Source organism: Neomonachus schauinslandi, chromosome 5 (assembly GCF_002201575.2).
Source record: "Neomonachus schauinslandi chromosome 5, ASM220157v2, whole genome shotgun sequence".
NCBI lineage: Eukaryota > Metazoa > Chordata > Mammalia > Carnivora > Phocidae > Neomonachus > Neomonachus schauinslandi.
The window spans coordinates 139,971,859-139,990,331 of NC_058407.1; the positions used below are offsets into that span (position 1 = coordinate 139,971,859).

Below are 18,473 nucleotides of genomic sequence, written 5' to 3' on the forward strand. Positions count from 1 at the left end.
GTATGCAGCCACAGTGTTTCACTGGAAGACATGTATAAAGTCTGTCCCTGCAATGGATCATTCAGACTTGAAAAGGAACGAAGTAGTAATACAGCCTTGAAACCTGCTCAGTGAGGGAAGGCCGGCAAGTCATGTGTTGTAGGATAGATACCCTTTCTAGAATTCACAGAAAATGCAAATCGAAAGAGAATGAGGAGTAACTTCCTAATTGGTACAGGGTTTCCTTTTTGGGGGTGAAAATGTTTTGGAACTGGGTAGAAGTGGTGATTGTAGGGTACTGTGAATTTTCCCTTGGAGAGGCCGTGCCTGCTTCCTGCGTGCCCCACGGTCCTTGTCCAGCACGTCAGCCTGCTCATTCCTGTAGAGCACTTATCCCAAAGTAGCTTTCTTCCTTTGCCTGTTGTCTGTTTCGCCCATGGAGTGTAGGCTCCTGCAGGCCAGGGACCACGCCTGTCATGTTCACTGTGAAATCCCCAACCAATACGTGGCACGTGGCAGGCTCCTCAGGGCTACTTGTGTCTCTCAGAGCCACCTGCATCCCTTACGTCCCAAGCTTCTAACTGGTCCTTAGTGACCGAGGGGTGGTAGGGAGAGGCAGCTGGGCGTCCTGACACATGCTACCAACCTGCACTGCTCCCTGTCACCTCCACTTCTTGCTCACCTCTACTTCTTGCTCTGCCCTTCACATCCCAGACAGGTTTCAGGTAGCTCTTTTAACCCTTACATTCCTGTTAAGATCTTGGCTCTGAAATGGTGGGGGCCACAATGGAGAGACCGTCCCCACAGAGAGAGGGGCAAGGGGGCCTGGAGCAGGATGCCTACCAGCATGTAGGGGCTCCCGCTATTCACCTGCCCAGGGTCTAACTCCATACATGTGCTGCTGCTTGCCCTTCTGCGCTCCCTCCTAGGTGTTATTAATTATCCCAACCTCACGGATCCTTCATGAACCTCCTCAGCTTGGACCCTAATGTGTCCCCACCACACAGGTCTGCCTTCTCCACATTATGTCAACACCACTCTTCCCCCTGCTGCCCGAGGACATGTCTGCCTCCTCACTGGGGACACCAGCATCTCCCTTCCAGTCATGCAGTCTCCGCACCCAGTGAGCTGCTTCCTGTTGATCACAGAGGTGCTCAGTCTACAGCGTCCCTCTGACCCACACTCCTCCTTTACTCTGTGCCTCTCCCAGACTTGGGATTGGGATCTCAGTTGCTTTCTTACCACAAATCTCCCACAACCAAAGCCATGTTCCTTCTCCTGTGCCTGTCACACCTCCCTTCTCCCAAAATGTACAAGATCGTTGCACTGACCAGATGTCAGACCTAGTCCCTAACTGGACAAGTGCATACTTTGTGAAACTCATCACTATCCCATACTGACCCCTTAATCCTGGCAGCAGGAGCAGCTCTAATACAGCATTATTTTGTGTATAGCACATGGCATCTGCACTCAAGGAACCTTTCCACAAGAGACACTGGATTTTAATTCACCAACTCCAATTTTCCTGATTCCCTGGGTGAGGGATAGTTGTCCTTTCCCTGGCCTTCTGTTGGGAACTATTCTGAGGTTCTACATTTGTATCAGGGACCCTAAACATTCACTGAATATATCAGTGTCTATGTTTTTGTAGCAAATGAGAAATTCTCCCCATAGACGAAGGGCAGGGGACCACCCCAAGCTAGCTCATAGTTTCTGGTGGGTGACAGAGGGCTACTGTGCATTTCTCAACTTGGCTCCTCTCCACTAGCCAGATTCTAGTGCTTCTCACTTAGTTCTTCATAATGAAACTCACCAGGTTCTGCATGCCTTTCCCCACCTGTTGCCCAGATGCACTCTGTACACCCTCAACCAGAGCCACAGTTTCCTGTTTCTTGGATGTTGCTCCCTCACCCAGGTCTGGATCTCCTCTGGCAAGATGGTCAGAAAGTGCTCCAAAACCAGCAGCTCCAGCATTTGCTCTTTTGAGTGTGTCTTAAGCCTTAACCACTGACAACAGACTTCCCAGAGCTTGCTAAAAGCTTCGTGGGGGCCAGCTACCTCCTGGTAGGAGAACTGCCTGAAGCACTGGCGGGAAGCTTTCGAGTCAGGGTTGGTGCCGTGAAGGACTTTCTGTCCCTGGGAGCAGTCCTTGCTTGGGGATGGGTATGCCTGGGGTTCCTTGTTGCAGCCACCATTTTCCTCAGCAAACTGGCTGACTGGCAGCCACTTCTACCCTGTAGATCAGATTCCATTTTTTCTCATATCACTGGGAAGCCATTCTCCTAGACACCAGTGAAAGTCCTCCTGCAATCAGAGAAACATGAGAATATCTTAGTGGTGCAGAATCACGGCTGAAAAAGACTCCACGACTTGATAGGGAAGCTGCAGGAAATGGAAAAAGACAGCATAAAGTGATCTCATATTCCTTACCTCTGCTTCTAGTGATGTACTTTCTGTCCTTTTCCTTTGCTCCCTGTACAATCCGAGAATCTAAAGTGCTGGAAATATCGAAACAGTTTTCTCCACAGCCAGACTGGTGTTTGCTCATGTATTCCCCAAGCTACTTTCACAGTGTAGTCCGGCTGTTCTTTCTTGTGTTCCATATTCTTGGGTCTTGTTCTCTCCCCTCCCTCCCCTCAGGAAGCCAGGAGCCACCTTCCCAATTGCCACCTTCTTGTAAGGTACTTCTGGATTAACCTCTTCATCATTTACACCTTCCTCTATCACCACCACACACACAGTGTGGATGAGAAATGACTGGCTTGCTGTATGCTTTTATTTTCCAGTATTCCTTCTTACTTCAGAATGCATCTTCTTCCTTTGTGATTGAGTCCCTCTAAACTCCAGTGGGTCTGGTGGGGCTATTTATTACAGTACCCTTCCCTCCCACCACAGGAGCAGGTATCTGACATAAACTGAGCCTGTCAGAATTCTCTGAGGTTTTACCTAAGGTGAGGTGGGAGAAGTTCCAAATTTCCTAGGAATTGCTGAATTGGGAGGATGTAAGACTGGAGCTATCTGTAATTGTGTCACTCAACATTCCACTCTTCCATCAAAGGAGTGGGCCTGTTCACACAAGTAAAAAACAAAACAAAACACACCAAAAAAAAAAAAAAAACCTTTTAAAAAACTGGATTCAGGTTGCTCTTCTTCCAAAGAACTTGAGCTGCCTTCACTTATAATCTCTTTACATATAATGCAGCCCAGGAGGCTAGAGATAGAGAAACGAAAGGCATTACTGGTAGCAGTCGTTTTTAACAAAAAAGGAGCATCACAGGGCACAGCTCCTCAGCAGCAAGGCCCCGGCCTCGAAGATGTATGCCATGCCGCAGATTTGCACCTTATCCGGATGAAGAATAATTTAGTAAATGCTATCCTACTTTCATGCGGACTACGGAGCCTGTGCTCCTCCTGACCGCTAACATCCCGTCCATAGTTCGTTTGAGAATGCTGCTCTCGCGTTCCACTCTGGCGAAGACCCAGGCGCTCGGCGGAAAGCAGGACGAGGGTGGGAGCCGGGCTGGTTCACGTCTCGCTCGGCAGAGATGCCCTGAGTCATGCCGGCTCGCTGGGCGCGAGGGTCAGCAGCTGGGGCGGAAGCGGCGTGGGGAAGCACCCGCATGGTCACGGCCTGCAGGGAGTCCGGGCTGGCGGGTTCGGGGGGCCGGGGCGCGTGCGGGAGGCGCCCGCGCCTGTGCCCACCGTCCTGAAACGGCGGCGTCGGACCCAGCTTTGAGCCCCCGGCCGCGAGGAAGCGGAACACTCGCCTCTGGACACACCCCGACACCGCCCCGTACCCCTGGCGCTTGTCCACCCCCTGCGCATACTCGGGAGCAGCGCCATTGAACTACAGCTCCCGGCGCGCACTGCGAAGGCCGGTCGCCTTCCTTCGCCAGCATCGACAGATTCAGCAGCAAATAGGCGCGAGAGGCCGCCCTCTGGGAGCCAATCCCCCAGGAGAGGGGCGGGCCCGCCTGCGCCGTACTTCCTTGCGTCATTCCCCCTCAGCCAGTGGGAGTGTCCGCAACGAGCGGCCTCGGCCCCGCCCCCAGCCCTGGCTCCTGGGTTCCGGGTCCCAGGTCCCCAGAGAGGTGAGTCCGCTGCAGGTGGGCGCGGGGTCCTGGGCCGTCGGTGACGCTGCCGCCTCAGGCGTCAGCCCGCCGGGCTCGCACGCAGCGGCGAAGTTGAGCAGCGCGCCGGAGAGCCGCAGCTTCGCCCAGCTGGAGGGCCGCCGGGGCGCTCTCCGAGGCCGGAGCGGGCGGGCCTGCCGGGTGTCGGAGCTAGCGGCCGCCGCGCTCCGCCTGCCTTACTGCGAGCTGGGGGCTTCCGCGCCCTCCGTGCCGCCTGCCCCGCAGCTCCCGGCGAGATGCTCGAGGTCGGCCCCGCCCGGGTGCGGGGGAGGTGGCGCAGGCCACCTGTGTGACAACTCGAACTTTTCCTGGGCTTTCCCGACCGCCAGTTGGGTCACGTTGCGCGATTCCTATGAGACCTCGTGCGTTTATCGATGAAATAAAAGCAGGATTTTCCTCCAGTTCCTTTCAGGACGTTATGACTTTGCTCCATTTCGAGACAGTTGAGGAAACTGCCAGAGGGAGAGACTCGACTCACCGTCAGGCTGTGTGTTGTTCTCGGGAGCTTGGGGCCTGTGTGTGCCCCGCCCTCCGCAACATCTTGCTGACATTTAGAGAGACTTCTGCAGAGCCATGAGCCCGAAGGCCTGAGCTGCTTCAGAGGAGAGAGGTCCTGTCTCCTGAGCCCCAAAATGGCGGCTAAGATGGAGATAACTTTGAGCTCGCAGTCCCACATTCAGGCTTCCTCCAAGCCAGAGAGACACATAATAACAAAGCTGGAAGACAAACGGGGACCCGCTCTACAAAAAGACCGCCCCGATCCTGAGCTCTCCCGTCAGAGCTTTCGACGGTTTTGTTATCAAGAGGTGTCTGGACCCCAAGAGGCACTCTCCCGGCTCCAGCAGCTCTGCCGTCAGTGGCTGCAGCCCGAGCTGCACACCAAGGAACAGATTTTGGAGCTGCTAGTGCTGGAGCAGTTCCTGAACATCCTGCCTCCGGAGATCCAGGCTCGGGTCAGGCATCGATGTCCAATGAGCAGCAAGGAGATTGTGACCCTGGTGGAAGATTTTCAAAGAGCAGCCAAGAGACCAAAGCAGTGGGTAAGGAGGCCCCTCTCTTGTGGTCGCCTTTTTTCATCTGGATAGTATCTGGTCTCTGGATCCCTCCCTAGTTACTCAGAGTCCAGAAATGGACCTGATGGCTTCAGATGTTTCTTCTGGCCTCTATTTGGGAACCCCCCCTGGGAGATGTAACAGGTTTTTAGAAAACCAGCACTCCAGTGAGAAAGATAAGGATCAAGTGCAAGGATCCTTGCATTTTTGCCCACACATCCCACACCCATTCCTCCTGAAGTTTTCCTACAATCAGGATTCTTAGCAGGCAGGATCATCTTGTTGTGTAGGAATTTGATTTGGGGGGAACTTCAGGGTGGACCTTGTTTCGGTGACGTGTCTTCCCTTCGGATCAGGAAGTTGCAGCTCACTTACTTGGCCAGTATTTCTTCCAACCCCACCCCCCCAATTCAGACCCCATTCAGGGCCTAGGCAGGAAGCAAATAACCATGTGCTTTGAGGAATGGAGGCAGTCCTCTCCTAGCCCTACTACTACTGGGATCTCCTTATCAGGGAAGCTTTGGGCAGAACAATTTATTAGGTATGGGTGTTTTTTAATGGTCTCATCATATGCTTCCTGATCCAACGGGGCCTGTTTCCAATAGAATCTGCTGGGTGGGTGACATAGGGTGGACATAGGGTGAGACATCGGATGTCTGGATGGACATAGGGTGAGAATCTGCTAGGCTAGTGTCATGACTGACCCTGTTACCTGTGCCTTTGTCTTCTCTCTGATGAGTTTGAGGCCCTGAGAAAGACCCGTTTACAGTTACCCACTCAGGAAGTCTTGGCTGATTTGAAGTAGCCTCCATGGATTGGGATTAGTCCCCCTAATCATTCTGCATGTCCTTCCCTTTGCTACCTTTGAGAGTTTTCATAGTCTCAAAGTTGGCCTCCAGGCTGTTGTTGGTAATTCCCAGGGTAAAGGGATCATTACAAAGCAGTAAGAGGTCAAGCTGCCCCCAGTTAGTCCTCGAGCTGCACTCTAATGCATGGGGCTTGTTCCTAGGTGGCCGTTTGTATGCAGGGGCAGAAGGTGCTCTTGGAGAAGACTGGATCTCAGCTTGGAGAACAGGAACTGCCAGACTTTCAACTGCAAACTCCTAGGAGGTATCCCAGGGAGAACTCTCTGGAGGAGCCATCCCAGGCTGGATCTCAAGATCAGCTGAGCTCTCATCATTGGGAAAAATCCCCGCTCCTTCAGGAACCAAGCCCCAAATTGGCTGGCACAGGTAAACACTCTGTGCCTCTTCTCTCCCTCTCCTAAGTTCTTTACCTCCATCAGAACATCTTGTGGTTCTGAAACACCATAGACTGCATGTTGGGCTTTTTAATGTTTTATGTAACAGTAGATCTTTATTCCCTAACAGATTTCATTGATTAGAATAGCAGTGATAGTGTATATAAAAAGTACGGTTTTATCATTTTCTGTTAATGACTCTTTGACAATCTGTTAATGACTCAGTGACAATACATAACAGGATTACCTACTCTGTCCCCTTCAGAGCTTCTTTTAGTGAAGACAGATCACATATGACCACTGATGAACTTGCATCCAAACTGTGGCTGAGTTTCATGGCTTAAAATGGTCCCATGTTGAGAAGGGGCCTAAAGAATGTTATACTCATTAGAGGAAAAGTCCTGCTCCGTATTATTTTCTGCCTCTTCCTCCTCGTGTGACATTGTCTGTGCTTTAAACCCTGTGTCCATTTCCCTGTCTGTGGTACAATGCCAGTCATTGCTGGCCCTGCTGTACTCAGCCCTGTGATCTCTAAGACTGAATAACAGAGATACTTTGGCCAGTCTTAGTGATGTGAGTAGAGGAGATGGTCAGCAGGTTAGAGAATGTTACCAGAAGGCTGGAATGCCTTGATTTCCTTAAGGTTTGCTACATTCAGTGAAACACTTCAGTTTGGTTATTCTCGGAATTTAGGAATGGAGAAGACCTGGGGCATCCAGCGGAAAAGCACTGTGACCCTGGCTGAGGTCCTGCCCCATATCCTATGGGCTTTGTGGTCCTGAGCATGCACACTCCCTTTTCCTGGCTCATCGTAGGCAGCTCAGTGTGCGTGCAGTCTCCATCTCCTTTTATTTGATCCCCAAAGGTAGGTTCTCATGTTCCTCACTCCTAAGATCCAGTAATGCCTTCCTTCAGAACTGCACTGCCCAGTAAGTTGCCAGTGTCCACATATGGCTATTTAAGTTTTATTTATGGAGATATAATTCACATACTGTAAGATTCACCCCTTTGAAGTACACATTTCAGTGGTGTTTAGTACATTCACACACTTGTGTGACCATCCCCATTTGTTTAATTCTTAAAAATGTTCATGACCTCAAAAAGAAACCCAGACCCCTTGGCAGTTACTCTCCGGTGCCCCCTCTCCGGCCCCTGGCAACAACTATCTACTTTGTCTCTGGATTTGCCTATTGTGGATATTTCAGAATCATATATATTGTGCTCTTTTTTGACTGGCTTTCACTGAGAAGATTTTCAAGGTTTAACCATGTTGTCACATGTGTCACTCCTTCGTCCTTTTTACGGCTGATATGTCATTATATGGACATTTTGTTTATTCATCAGTTGATGGTCATTTGGGGTGTTTCCACTTTTTGGCTATTATGAATAGTGCTTCTATGAACATTTGTGTACAAGTTTTTGTGTGGATCTATGTTTTCATTTCTCTTGGCCATATACCTAGGAATGGAATTGCTGAGTCAGACATTAACTCTTTGTTTAACCTTTTGAGGAAACGCCAGACTGTTTTCCAAAGTGGCTGCGCCATTTTACATTTCTATCAGCAATCCCTGTGAGGTCTCTAATTTCTCCACATCCTTGTCAACACTTGTTGTTGGTGTTTTGGTTATAGTAATCGCATTAGGTGTGAAGTGGTATCTCATAGATGTTTTATTTCCCTGATGGCGGATAACGTTGAGCATCTTTTCTTGTATTTATTGGTCAGTTGTATATCTTCTTTGGAAAAATATCTATTCAGATCCTTTGCCCATCTCTAAATTGGGTTAGTCTTTTGTTGTAAGAGTTGTTTATATATCCTGGATACTCTACCCCTACATATAATTTGCAAGTATTTTCTCCCACCCTGGGTTGTCTTTCACTTCCTTGATAGTATCCTTTGAAGCACAAATGTTTCTACTTTTGGTCAAGTCCAATTTATCTATTTTTCTGTTAGTTTGCTTGTGTTTTGGTGACATATCTAAAATACCATTGCCTAATCCAAAATCACAAAGATTTACACCTGTGTTTTGTTCAAAGAGACATTGGCTTAGGTCTTCTATTTAGGTCTTTGATCCATTTAGAGTTACTTTTTGTATGTGTTGTGAGGCAAGGGTCCAACCTCACTCTTGCATGTGGAAATCCAGTTGTCCCAGCACCCTTTATTGAAAAGACTATTCTTTCCCCCATTGAATTGCCTTGACAACCTTGTTGAAAAGCAGTTGACCATAATTGTATAGGCTACTTATTTAAATCTGAATTAAAATGAAATAAAATTAGATAAAATTTAAAATTCAGTTTTCTCCATCACATTAGCCACATTTCAAGGACTCAGTAGCCCTATGTGGCTAGTGGTTGCCATATTGAATAGTATGTGCACATGCTCACGTACACATACACTTCCCACCTGGCAGGAATCCTGTGGAATAACACAGCTCTAGATCCTCCAACTTGCCCATAAACATTCCGGCTTGGTTCCATCCTGATCCTCAATCCTCATGGTCAGAAATTGCAGAGTTTCTAAAATTAGGATACATGTCTAGCCCATATTGCAGTTTGTAACCCTAATGCTGTCACGTTTATGAAGAGAAGAAAGAACATGCCACATTTGCTGGATTTCCCATTATTTGAAGAGACAGTGGTGATCAATCAGTGTCCATGTGAGTGAGTAGGTTTGCAGTGTTGAAAGGTCAACTCTCTCCTTCCTTTTCATTTGTTAATTGACACTCAGGTCTGATGGGTTTGCTTTTCCATATTTCTTCTTTCCCTGACCTTTCACTAAAGGTAGGAAGGAGAGATGGCGTTGGAGAACCTGGTTCCTAATATTGATATAACTTATAATCACCCCAGGAGCCTGTTAGCCATGTAGATTTCCAGGACCCCACCGCCCAGAGATTCTGACTCAGCAGCCATGGGGATGCAGGGGCAGCCTGCTTGTCTAACAGGTGGCCCAGATGAGTCGAATGCAAGTTGCCAGTGGAGGACCACACTTTGAGAGTATTTCTTAGCTCTTTGGCTGAGCTGCTTTCTTCAAAGCCCAGAAAATGAAACATATTCTTTCTGATTATAGAGGCCCCCAGAATGAAAAGTGACAACAAGGAAAATCCACAGCCAGAGGGGGCTAAAGGAGGAAAGCCATGTGCAATGTCCCCTGGCAGATCCAAAGGGAATGGTCTGCAGAGTCCTGAGCCGAGAGGGGCGAATATGAATGAACCCCGGTTGTCACGGAGGCAGGTCAGCCCCCCGAATGCTCAGAAGCCATTCGCTCACTACCAGAGACATTGCAGGGAACTGGAATACATCAGCAGCCCCCTGAAAAGCCACCCACTGAGAGAGCTGAAGAAAAGCAAAGGAAGCAAAAGGAGCCTGAGCAGTCGTTTGCAGCATCTTGGTCACCAGCCGACCCGCTCAGCAAAGAAGCCTTACAAATGTGATGACTGTGGGAAAAGCTTCACGTGGAATTCGGAGCTGAAAAGACACAAGCGTGTACACACAGGGGAGAGGCCCTACACATGCGGAGAATGTGGGAACTGCTTTGGGCGCCAGTCAACCCTGAAACTGCACCAGAGGATCCACACCGGGGAGAAGCCGTACCAGTGCAGCCAGTGTGGGAAAAGCTTTCGCCAGAGCTCAAACCTCCACCAGCACCACAGACTCCACCATGGGGACTGAAAGCAGGCTTTGTTCTCTCTGTTCAGAAGGAAGGCATCTGTGTTTCTCCTTCCCCTTACTTGCATGTAAATCACAGACTGTCTGTGTGACTTACAAGGAAAGGAAGAAGTCCCTGAGGAATGCTGGTGCACGTTTGGCTGCTGAGGAGTCCCAGAAGACACCAAGGGGGATGTGACCCTGTCGGTGACAGAGTGAAGAGATGGCAGGTCTGGGTGTTGGGTCAGAGAGAACCGGGGTCTCTGCTGGAGAGCAGGGAGTAACTGCTAAGACAATCTGGCCAATCCTGCAGGTTCCCCTGCCCCTTTATTTATTCTCTAAACATGTCCAAGCGTAAATTACATATATACTTAATGTACTTGCTATCATACCAGACAATCTTTATCTCACACACACACACACACACACACACACAGGTTGAGGGATCTATTTATATGAAAGCACCTTTAATTTAGGAAGAAATCTCCACAGCTGCTGCAGCCCCCACCCAGGCAACAGGGGAAAGCTACAACAGGAAAGAAGCACGTAGTGTGTGTAGACAGCTAAGGACATGCCAAAGGGACCCTTACTACTCTCCTTCCTCACTTAGGCCGGCAGCCTTAAGAATAACAAAATGATTGGGGTGATGAGTGTTATAAAAGTAGATTATTTCAGTACATTTACTTAAACTCATTGAAATAGGTTAATTTTATGATATATAAATTATATCAATGAATTTTCTTAAAAAACACAAAATATATTTGTATAAAATGTGAAAGTCCTGGAACGAGGCTGGAGAGTTGATTGAATTCCATCCTTTCATTCTCTCAAAGTAAAAATCCAAACCCAGTCAGTAGAGTGTTCAGTCACCCAGAGCAAGCCCGCGGACCTGAGTTCAGAGAGGACCTCCAGGAGATGGGTGCACAGCCTCCAGCAGGAAACGGGTAGGTGGCATTCTTGCTAAGGCATCAGTATCCTCCAGTCACTGCCAGTCACCTCCAGGCTGTGTCCTGTGCTGCATCCTCACCTCCCAGAGCTCTGCACTCGCTGCTCCCTTTGATTTTACAACCTGCCACCCCCCACTGCTTCCTCCCTGTCCCATCTCACAGGAGCATCCTACTCAGCAAAACCCTCTCTGACCGGTTCCAGGCCGACTTTATCGTGTCACTCTGTGCTGTACTCCACACACCAGTGGTGCTCAATCTGGGAGCAGATTTGCTCCCCCGCCCCCCGCCCCAGCGAGACATTTGGCCATGTCTGGAAATGCTGTTGCTCGTTATGACTTGGGGGGAGGGAGGGTAGCTCCTGGCCTCTTGTGGGTAGAGACCAGGGATGCAGCTAAATGTCCTCCAGTGCACAGGACAGCCCCATAGCAGAGTCACCTGGTCCAAAGTGTCAGTAGTGCCAAAGTTGGGGAACTATACCGTACATGGTAAAAGCTCTTTAAGGACAAGAATCTTATTTTTCCATCATTTTAGCTTTTAGACTAAGCCCATGCCCAGCCAAGGGAAATAGGTGTTCAGTCAGGGCCTGGTCCTGCCTGAACCAGAGATCCTGGTGACAGTGTGTTGAATGCAGTTGACAAAGCCTCTTGTCTTTTGGGCAGAGAGAGACTTTAGACTATGTCGCAGTCCGCTTCCCAGCAACCATGTTAGATGTTAGAGGAGCTTGTCTTTATTACTACGCCTGCGCCTTACCTCGCCCCTGTCTGTCACCTCTCACTGGTCAGGGCCTCTTGATTCCTCATTTGCTCCCACCTCATGCATCCTCTTCCAGGACAGTTTTGCTGTCACAAGACCCTCCTAATCATGGTTACGTCTGTCTGTTTCCTGTTGGCGCTATAACATGATCACAAACTTAGTGGCTTCAAACAACACAAACATAATCTCTTAGAGTTCCAAGGTCAGAAGTCCAAAATCAGTTTCCCAGAACCAAAATTAAGGTGTCCGAGAGGAGAATCTGTTTCCTTGCCTTTCTCAGCTTCTAGTGGCCGCTTCTTCCATCTTCAAAGTTCATGCTTCCATCCTCTTGTCACCATATCACCTTGTCCTCTGACTCTGACCCTCTGGCCCCGTATAATAAAGAGCCATCATTATATTGGGCCCACCCAGATAATCCAAGATAATCCCCCATCTCAAGATTCTTAATCACATCTGCACAATCCCTTTTGCCATATAAGGTAACATTCATGGATTCCAGGGATTAGGATGTGGACATACTTGGGGGGCCAGATTCAACCAAGCACACCTGGCTGTTGAATCAATTTGGTTAGTCAAAGATCTCTCCTAAAAGCAAATGAACATAGATCTCCACTTTTCTTATTTATAAGAGTTGGGATAGGAACTCGTCCTTAAATGAAAGCTTTGTTTGGGAAGAACCTGTATGTGTTTTCTCTCTTCTGAACAAAATAACTGCTGAATCTTAAAGTTTTTGGGTATCTGTTCAACTGTGGTCCTTGAATAAATATGACAAAATTACCAATCTGAATATTACTCATTCCCAAAAGGTTTTCAAGCCTGTGATGCTACCTCGCCTCTCCCAGTCCAGTTTTCCTCTGGCAGATGAAGCTCAACTCCAGATGAGGAGAGTCAGGACTGGCAGAAGGCGCCCAGCCACATTTGCAGGTGGACTCAGTTCTTCAGATGTAGGATCCTTCCTGTCCCCCTTGCCCATGCGTGGTTCCACCACAGGGCCTCCGCACAGACCACTGACTTGAAGGCTTGCACTTAGCTACCCCATATAAGAAATACCCTTTCTTTTCACCCACGAGCAACCTGTAAGGTTTACCATCTTTTCTGGGTTTGGCCTGTATTTAGCCATGGAGGGGGATGACTCCCACTCAAGTTATGTGGTCCTCTGGTGGCCCCCATTGAGACAGGGGGAGAGGGAAACATCATGCACGGTGGGGAATCTGGACCTCGCAGATGTCCCTGAAAAGCATTTTCCATCTACAGCACATAAAGACTTGTAAAACCCTCCCCATAATACTATTACCACTCCTGACAGAATTAATGACTCCCAAATACCATCCAATACATGGCGTTGAAATTTCCCCCAATGTTTCCAAAAGAAAAATGCTGTTTTTACAGCTTTATGGAGATCTATCTCACATAGAAGGTTCATCCATTTATATAGTTCAATAATTACACTATATTCACAGAGTTGTGCAACCATGACCACAATCTAACTTGAGAACATTTTCAACAGCTAAAAAGAAACCCCATCACATCTAGCAGTCACTCCCCATCCCTGTGCCCTCTTGAGCCCCCTCTTCACTCAGCACAAAGTCTTCAAGGTTCAGTCGTATCATAGCAGGTGTCAGTACTTTGGCCTTTCCGTGACTGAGTAATAGTCCACCGCGTGGATGGACCACTTTTGTTTATCCATTCATCCAGTGGACATTTGGTTGTTTCCATTTCGGGGCTCTTGTGAATAGTGCTGCTGTGAACGTGTGTACTAGTTTTTCTGTGAACAGGGCGCCTGCGTGGCTCAGTTGTTAAGTGTCTGCCTTCGGCTCAGGTCATGATCTCAAGGTCCTGGGATCGAGCCCCGCATCAGGCTCCCTTCTCAGTGGGGAGTCTGCTTCTCCCTCTCCCTCTGCTTCTCCTCCTTGCTCTTGCTCTTTCTCTCTCTCTCAAATAAATAAATAAAAATTTTTAAAAATCTTAAAAAAAAAGTTTTTCTGTGAACACATATTTTCATTTCTCTTGGGTAAATACTAGGAGTGGAATTGCTGGGTCATGTGGTAACATTACGTTTAGCCGTTTCTGAGGAGCTGCCAGGCTGTTTTCTACAGAGTCTGCACCCCAGTTCCCCACCTGCAGTGTGTGAGGGTCTGTTTCCCCACATCCCCGTCAGTGCTTGCTATCGTCGATTTGATTATAGCCACGCTAGTCTGTATGAAGTGCTGTCTCACTGTGGTTTTGGTTGGCGTTTCCCTGATGTTGGGCATCTTTTCATATGTTTCCTGGCTATTTGTGTATCTTCTTTGGAGAAATGGCTATTCAGAACCTCTGCTCTTTTAAAATTCGGTTGTCTTTTCATTGTTGTAAGAGTCTTTTATAGATCCTGGAATCAAGTCCTTATCAGATGTAGGACTTGCAAATATTTTCTCCCATTCTTTTATAATATACTTTTGTGCAATTGCAATACATCTTTTAAAGCAGCTGTCACCTGCCAAAATACAAAAGTGACCCACACGGTCACAATTCCTGAATTGGCGGTGAAACAGAAGTATGAGGCAACCCTCTCCAAATGTCACTCTCTAGAATGGCTCTAGAAACTTGTCTTGGACCAGATAAGGGCAGAGCCAGCTAGACACACCCCAAGAACCTACCTTGTCTTGGGGGTGACTTGGCTGTAGTCAGATCTGAGGCAGCTCATTAAGCTGGAGGCAGGGCTTTGCCAGCCCGATAACCTGGATGCATCATTTAAAACATCCAGGCCTATTTCCTCCCCTGGAAATGGGAAGACCTGCCCTGCTTCCCTCACATGATCGGTGAAGTGAACGTGTGTACGTGAAAGCATTTTGCCTCCTGGACAGCATCATATGAAAGGAAGGTGAATTCTGCGTCAAGTAATACAGAGCTTCTTGAATTCTCCCCTCAGCCCTTCAGATCCTGGAAGGAGCAAAGAGGCTGCAGGAATTCGGGGGAGGAGAGGTCCTGTTTCCTGGATTTGGCATTTTTTAACACCGCAGTCACAGGAGATAATGTCCTGAAAGGGAGAAGAATTTCTCCAAAAGGCTGTTTGGGGATAAAATTGGTGTCCTAGAGAGGGTCCCCAAAGCAGAGGCACCCCCTTTCTATCATGGCTCTTTGTGCTGCTCTTTGCTTTTTCTTTTTTTACTGTAGTAAAATATACATACAATTTACCACTTTAACCATTCATGATGGTTCAGTTCAGTGGCAGGAAGCACATTCACCCTGTTGTGCAGCCCTCGCCACCATCCTTCTCCAGAACTACTTCTTCCCAAACTGACACTCTGTCTCCATTAAACACTCCTCATTCCCCTCCCCCAGCACCCACCCTTCCACTTTCTGTCTCTGTGAGGTTGTCGACTCTAGGGACCTAGTGTAAGTGAAGTCACACGGTAGTTGTCCTTTTGTGACTGGCTTCTTTCACTCAGCATCATGTCCTCCAGGTTCGTCCATGCTGTACCGTGCGTCAGAATGTCTCTCCTTTTTAAGGCTGGATAATATTCCACTGTATGGACGGACCACATTTTGTGTAGCCATTCTTCCATTGGTGGACATTGGAGTTGTTGCCATCTTTTGGATATTGTGAATAACGTCTTCCTTACTTTTTGTAAATACCTAATGAAAAGTTTGCCACGGGGCCACAGAGCCTTGTGCAAGTGGCCCCCTGCTTTAGTGTTCCCGGAGTAGCTGCAAGCAGGAATGGGGCCGAGGTCTAGGGAGGGGCTTGCTCTAGAAGGTGGAACAGAGGGTTAAGGGCAAGGAGAGAGACCGGGGTGGCAAAGGCAGGGTGTCCCTGACAGGAGCAGCTTTAAGCACCTTTTGAATACCCAAAAATGAAGGTTAAAATTGGGGGCTGCCTGGGTCCTACTGTGAGGTGTGAGGATATGTCTGGGGGTAATGGGCGGGGGGAGGCCACCTGCACTGGGGACTCAGCTTTGTCCGGAGAGGACAGGAGCCGTGTGCTTTCTCCAGCTGGGGGTGAGGGGGGGTGAGTTGATGGATTCTGAGACTGACACAGTCCCAGGAAGTGGCAGAGCCCAGGAAGTGACACTGCAGAGGAGTACGGTTCATGTGGAACGTGGAGGTTCAGGCCAAAGACCGTGTCCAGAGGAGAAGTTTAAGGCACTTGCTTTACTTTTTGGAAAACTTTAAGAAAGGAATGATGGGAGATAGTTCAGGGTAGTCACGTGTTTTAGTTTATTTGGGCTGCTATAACTATGTACCAGACTCCATGGCTTACAAACAACAGACATTATCTCTCACGGTGCTGGAGGCTGGAAGTCCGACATCAAGGTGCCAGCACCACCAGGTCGTGTTCTGGTGAGAGCCCTATTCCTGGTTCATAGTCGGCCATCCTGTCAGTGTGACCTCACATGGTGGAACATGTGAGGACGCTCTCTGGGGTTTCTTTTATAAGAACAATAATCCTGTTCATGAGGCTCCACCCTCATGACCTAAGAACTTCCCAAAGGCCCCACCTCCTAATACCATCATCTTGGGGGGGGGGGGTTCAGATTTCAACATACGAATTTTGGGGAAGCCTTAAACGTTTATTCAGACCGTAGCACCAAGTGTGCATGAACTTTGGCTTTGGACAGACCTAGTTCCAATCCTGACTCTAGATCCCCTTTCAAATGTTTCTTCAGCTTTGTAAGGTTTAAATGAGAGGATCCAAGTTGTATGCTTCCAGGGCTGTCCTAGTCGTCTCAGGTTCTAAGATGCTGGACTTTGAGCCGTGCAAGCCTTTACCCCTGGGGCCTTGGTTGCTTCTGTGAATTCCCTGGAGAGGGGATGGGCAGGTGCAGGGGACCAGGGATGAGAGGGATCATGCTCTAGCCTCTAGAATGCCCGCACAAAGGCTTTGTAAATTTCTGTCCATCTGAACTCTTCTGAATGTAGGGAAGGAGCCTGCCAGGGATGGTGTTTTCAGGGTGAAGGTGAAGTAAAGCATTTGAGGACACAGATACCTCTGGAGGGCATGCCCCTGTATGTCCACTTCTGAGGCATATATGGCACTAAGCAGATGCTCCCCTGGGTAGGAAGTACTGTTCTAGAGGAGAACAGGAAGAGTCCTGTCTGATCCAGGATTTGGAGGCATCAGAGGTCATAGATGACACCAGAATCAGAGACCTGCCCTCAGGAAGAGATCAGAGCTAAGGAGGAAGTTCTCTCTGATAGAGAAGTTTGCTCTAGAGAGTAAGGGACCTCCTGGGGCAGGCGGAGGGGATGAGGTGCGTAGTTATATCCCAGAGGACCACTCACACCCCCTGCGGGGGGGCGGGGAGGGTAGGAGGCTGAGTGGGAAGTGCCACTCCCAAGGCGGACTTGCATCTGCTTCCACTCAGGGCCAAGCTCTTCCCCCAAACCCCAGAGAAAACCCTCCCATCCTATTCTCTGAAACTATGTGACCTATTTTTCCCTTTGAAACAGGTGAGTTCTGTGGAAGGAAACTGCCTAAACCAGGACATCCCATCTTTTCTATTATTTATTTATAATCTTGCTGGGAACTGCATTCTTATATCAATATCCAGCTTATTTGATTTTTATTTTGATTTATAGTATTGAGCAAATTCTAACACACAGATTAGTTGCAAATGACAAAAGACAAAAGCAGCTTTACTATCTATCAGGTCTGCACACAAATAAGCTGGCAGCAGAGATTATTTTCATGTCTTTAACATGTTATTTTGTATATTACATTTAATGTATGGCAGTTGTAAAATACATATTTCAACTGCTTTTACTTCAAAGTTTATTTTTTAAATTGAGATGAAATTCAGATACTCTAAAATTCATCCTTTTAAAGTATGCAGTTCAGTGGTTTTTAGTATATTCACAAAGTTATGACCAGATACCTGTCTTTTTGAGAGAGACAAGTGACTGCTTCACAAGGAGCTAGCTGATCCATGGCTAGCATACTGCTGCAGTAGACTTCACCAGGAGACAGCCTGGGACCCTGGAAAAGGCAATGAGCCAGGAGCCTGAAGACCCCGCTTCCATTTCTAGTGTGCAGCTGGCCAGTTAGTGAGTTCTCAGTAAAATCAGGGGCTTAGACAAAATGCTCTCTAGTTTTCTTTTCAGTCCTACTCTGAGCTGCCCAGTCTATACCTGGAAAGTTTGGTTCTGTCAAAGTAAAGGTGAACCTCAGAGCTCCATAGTGAGGATTCTTGTTAGAAGCCTTGGAGACAGGACCCCGGTGGGGCGGGGGGTGGGGAGAGGAAGGCATCTGTTCAGGGTACCCCCACCCCACCCCCCCAGGAGGGGAGCTTTTCATCCCTCCCGTGTTTAGGTCTCTTCTGGCCCTTCCGCCCCCCCCCCCCCCCCCCCCCCCAGCATCCCGGCTTCCTAGGCTCTCTCTGCAAATCCTCCATCAGGGTTACCACCTCTTGTCACCCTCTGGGTGCTCATGCTGAACCCAGTGTGGATAACTATCTCAGACAGGATAGTTACAAGCACTGCAGCAGCTTCAGGATCTGCTCCTTGGGGGACATCTCTGGCCTTAGCCACTGATGGCACAATCCCCACTGGTGGCCAAGAGCCTCCCTGGCCCAGCTACCTCCTCATGGCAGAGGGTCTGATGCACTGACAACAGTGTTTCAGGACCAAGGTCATGGGTCTGAGGGTAGGATTCCCACTCCCACGTGGCATCTTTAATCAGAAGGCTTTCTAGTTCTAGGGGATGGGGAGGTCCAGGTCACCCAAGTTTGCAGCCATCTTATGGCTCAGGGAA

At 48.6% G+C, this 18,473-nt stretch overlaps 1 protein-coding gene across 2 annotated transcripts; it reads left to right on the forward strand.

Moving 5' to 3' along the window:
• Positions 1-4,445: 4,445 nt before the first annotated feature.
• ZNF174 (zinc finger protein 174) lies at positions 4,446-11,339 on the forward strand. Of its 2 annotated transcripts, none has more exons than XM_021698343.2 (3): positions 4,446-5,149; positions 6,171-6,393; positions 9,466-11,339. In XM_021698343.2, the coding sequence occupies exons 1-3, from the start codon at positions 4,742-4,744 to the stop codon at positions 10,065-10,067; spliced, it is 1,233 nt and encodes a 410-aa protein (XP_021554018.1). In that variant the 5' UTR covers positions 4,446-4,741; the 3' UTR covers positions 10,068-11,339. The 2 variants fall into 2 exon arrangements, with proteins under 2 accessions (XP_021554018.1, XP_044771526.1); XM_044915591.1 differs by lacking the exon at positions 9,466-11,339 and adding an exon at positions 6,667-6,698.
• Positions 11,340-18,473: the final 7,134 nt, after the last annotated feature.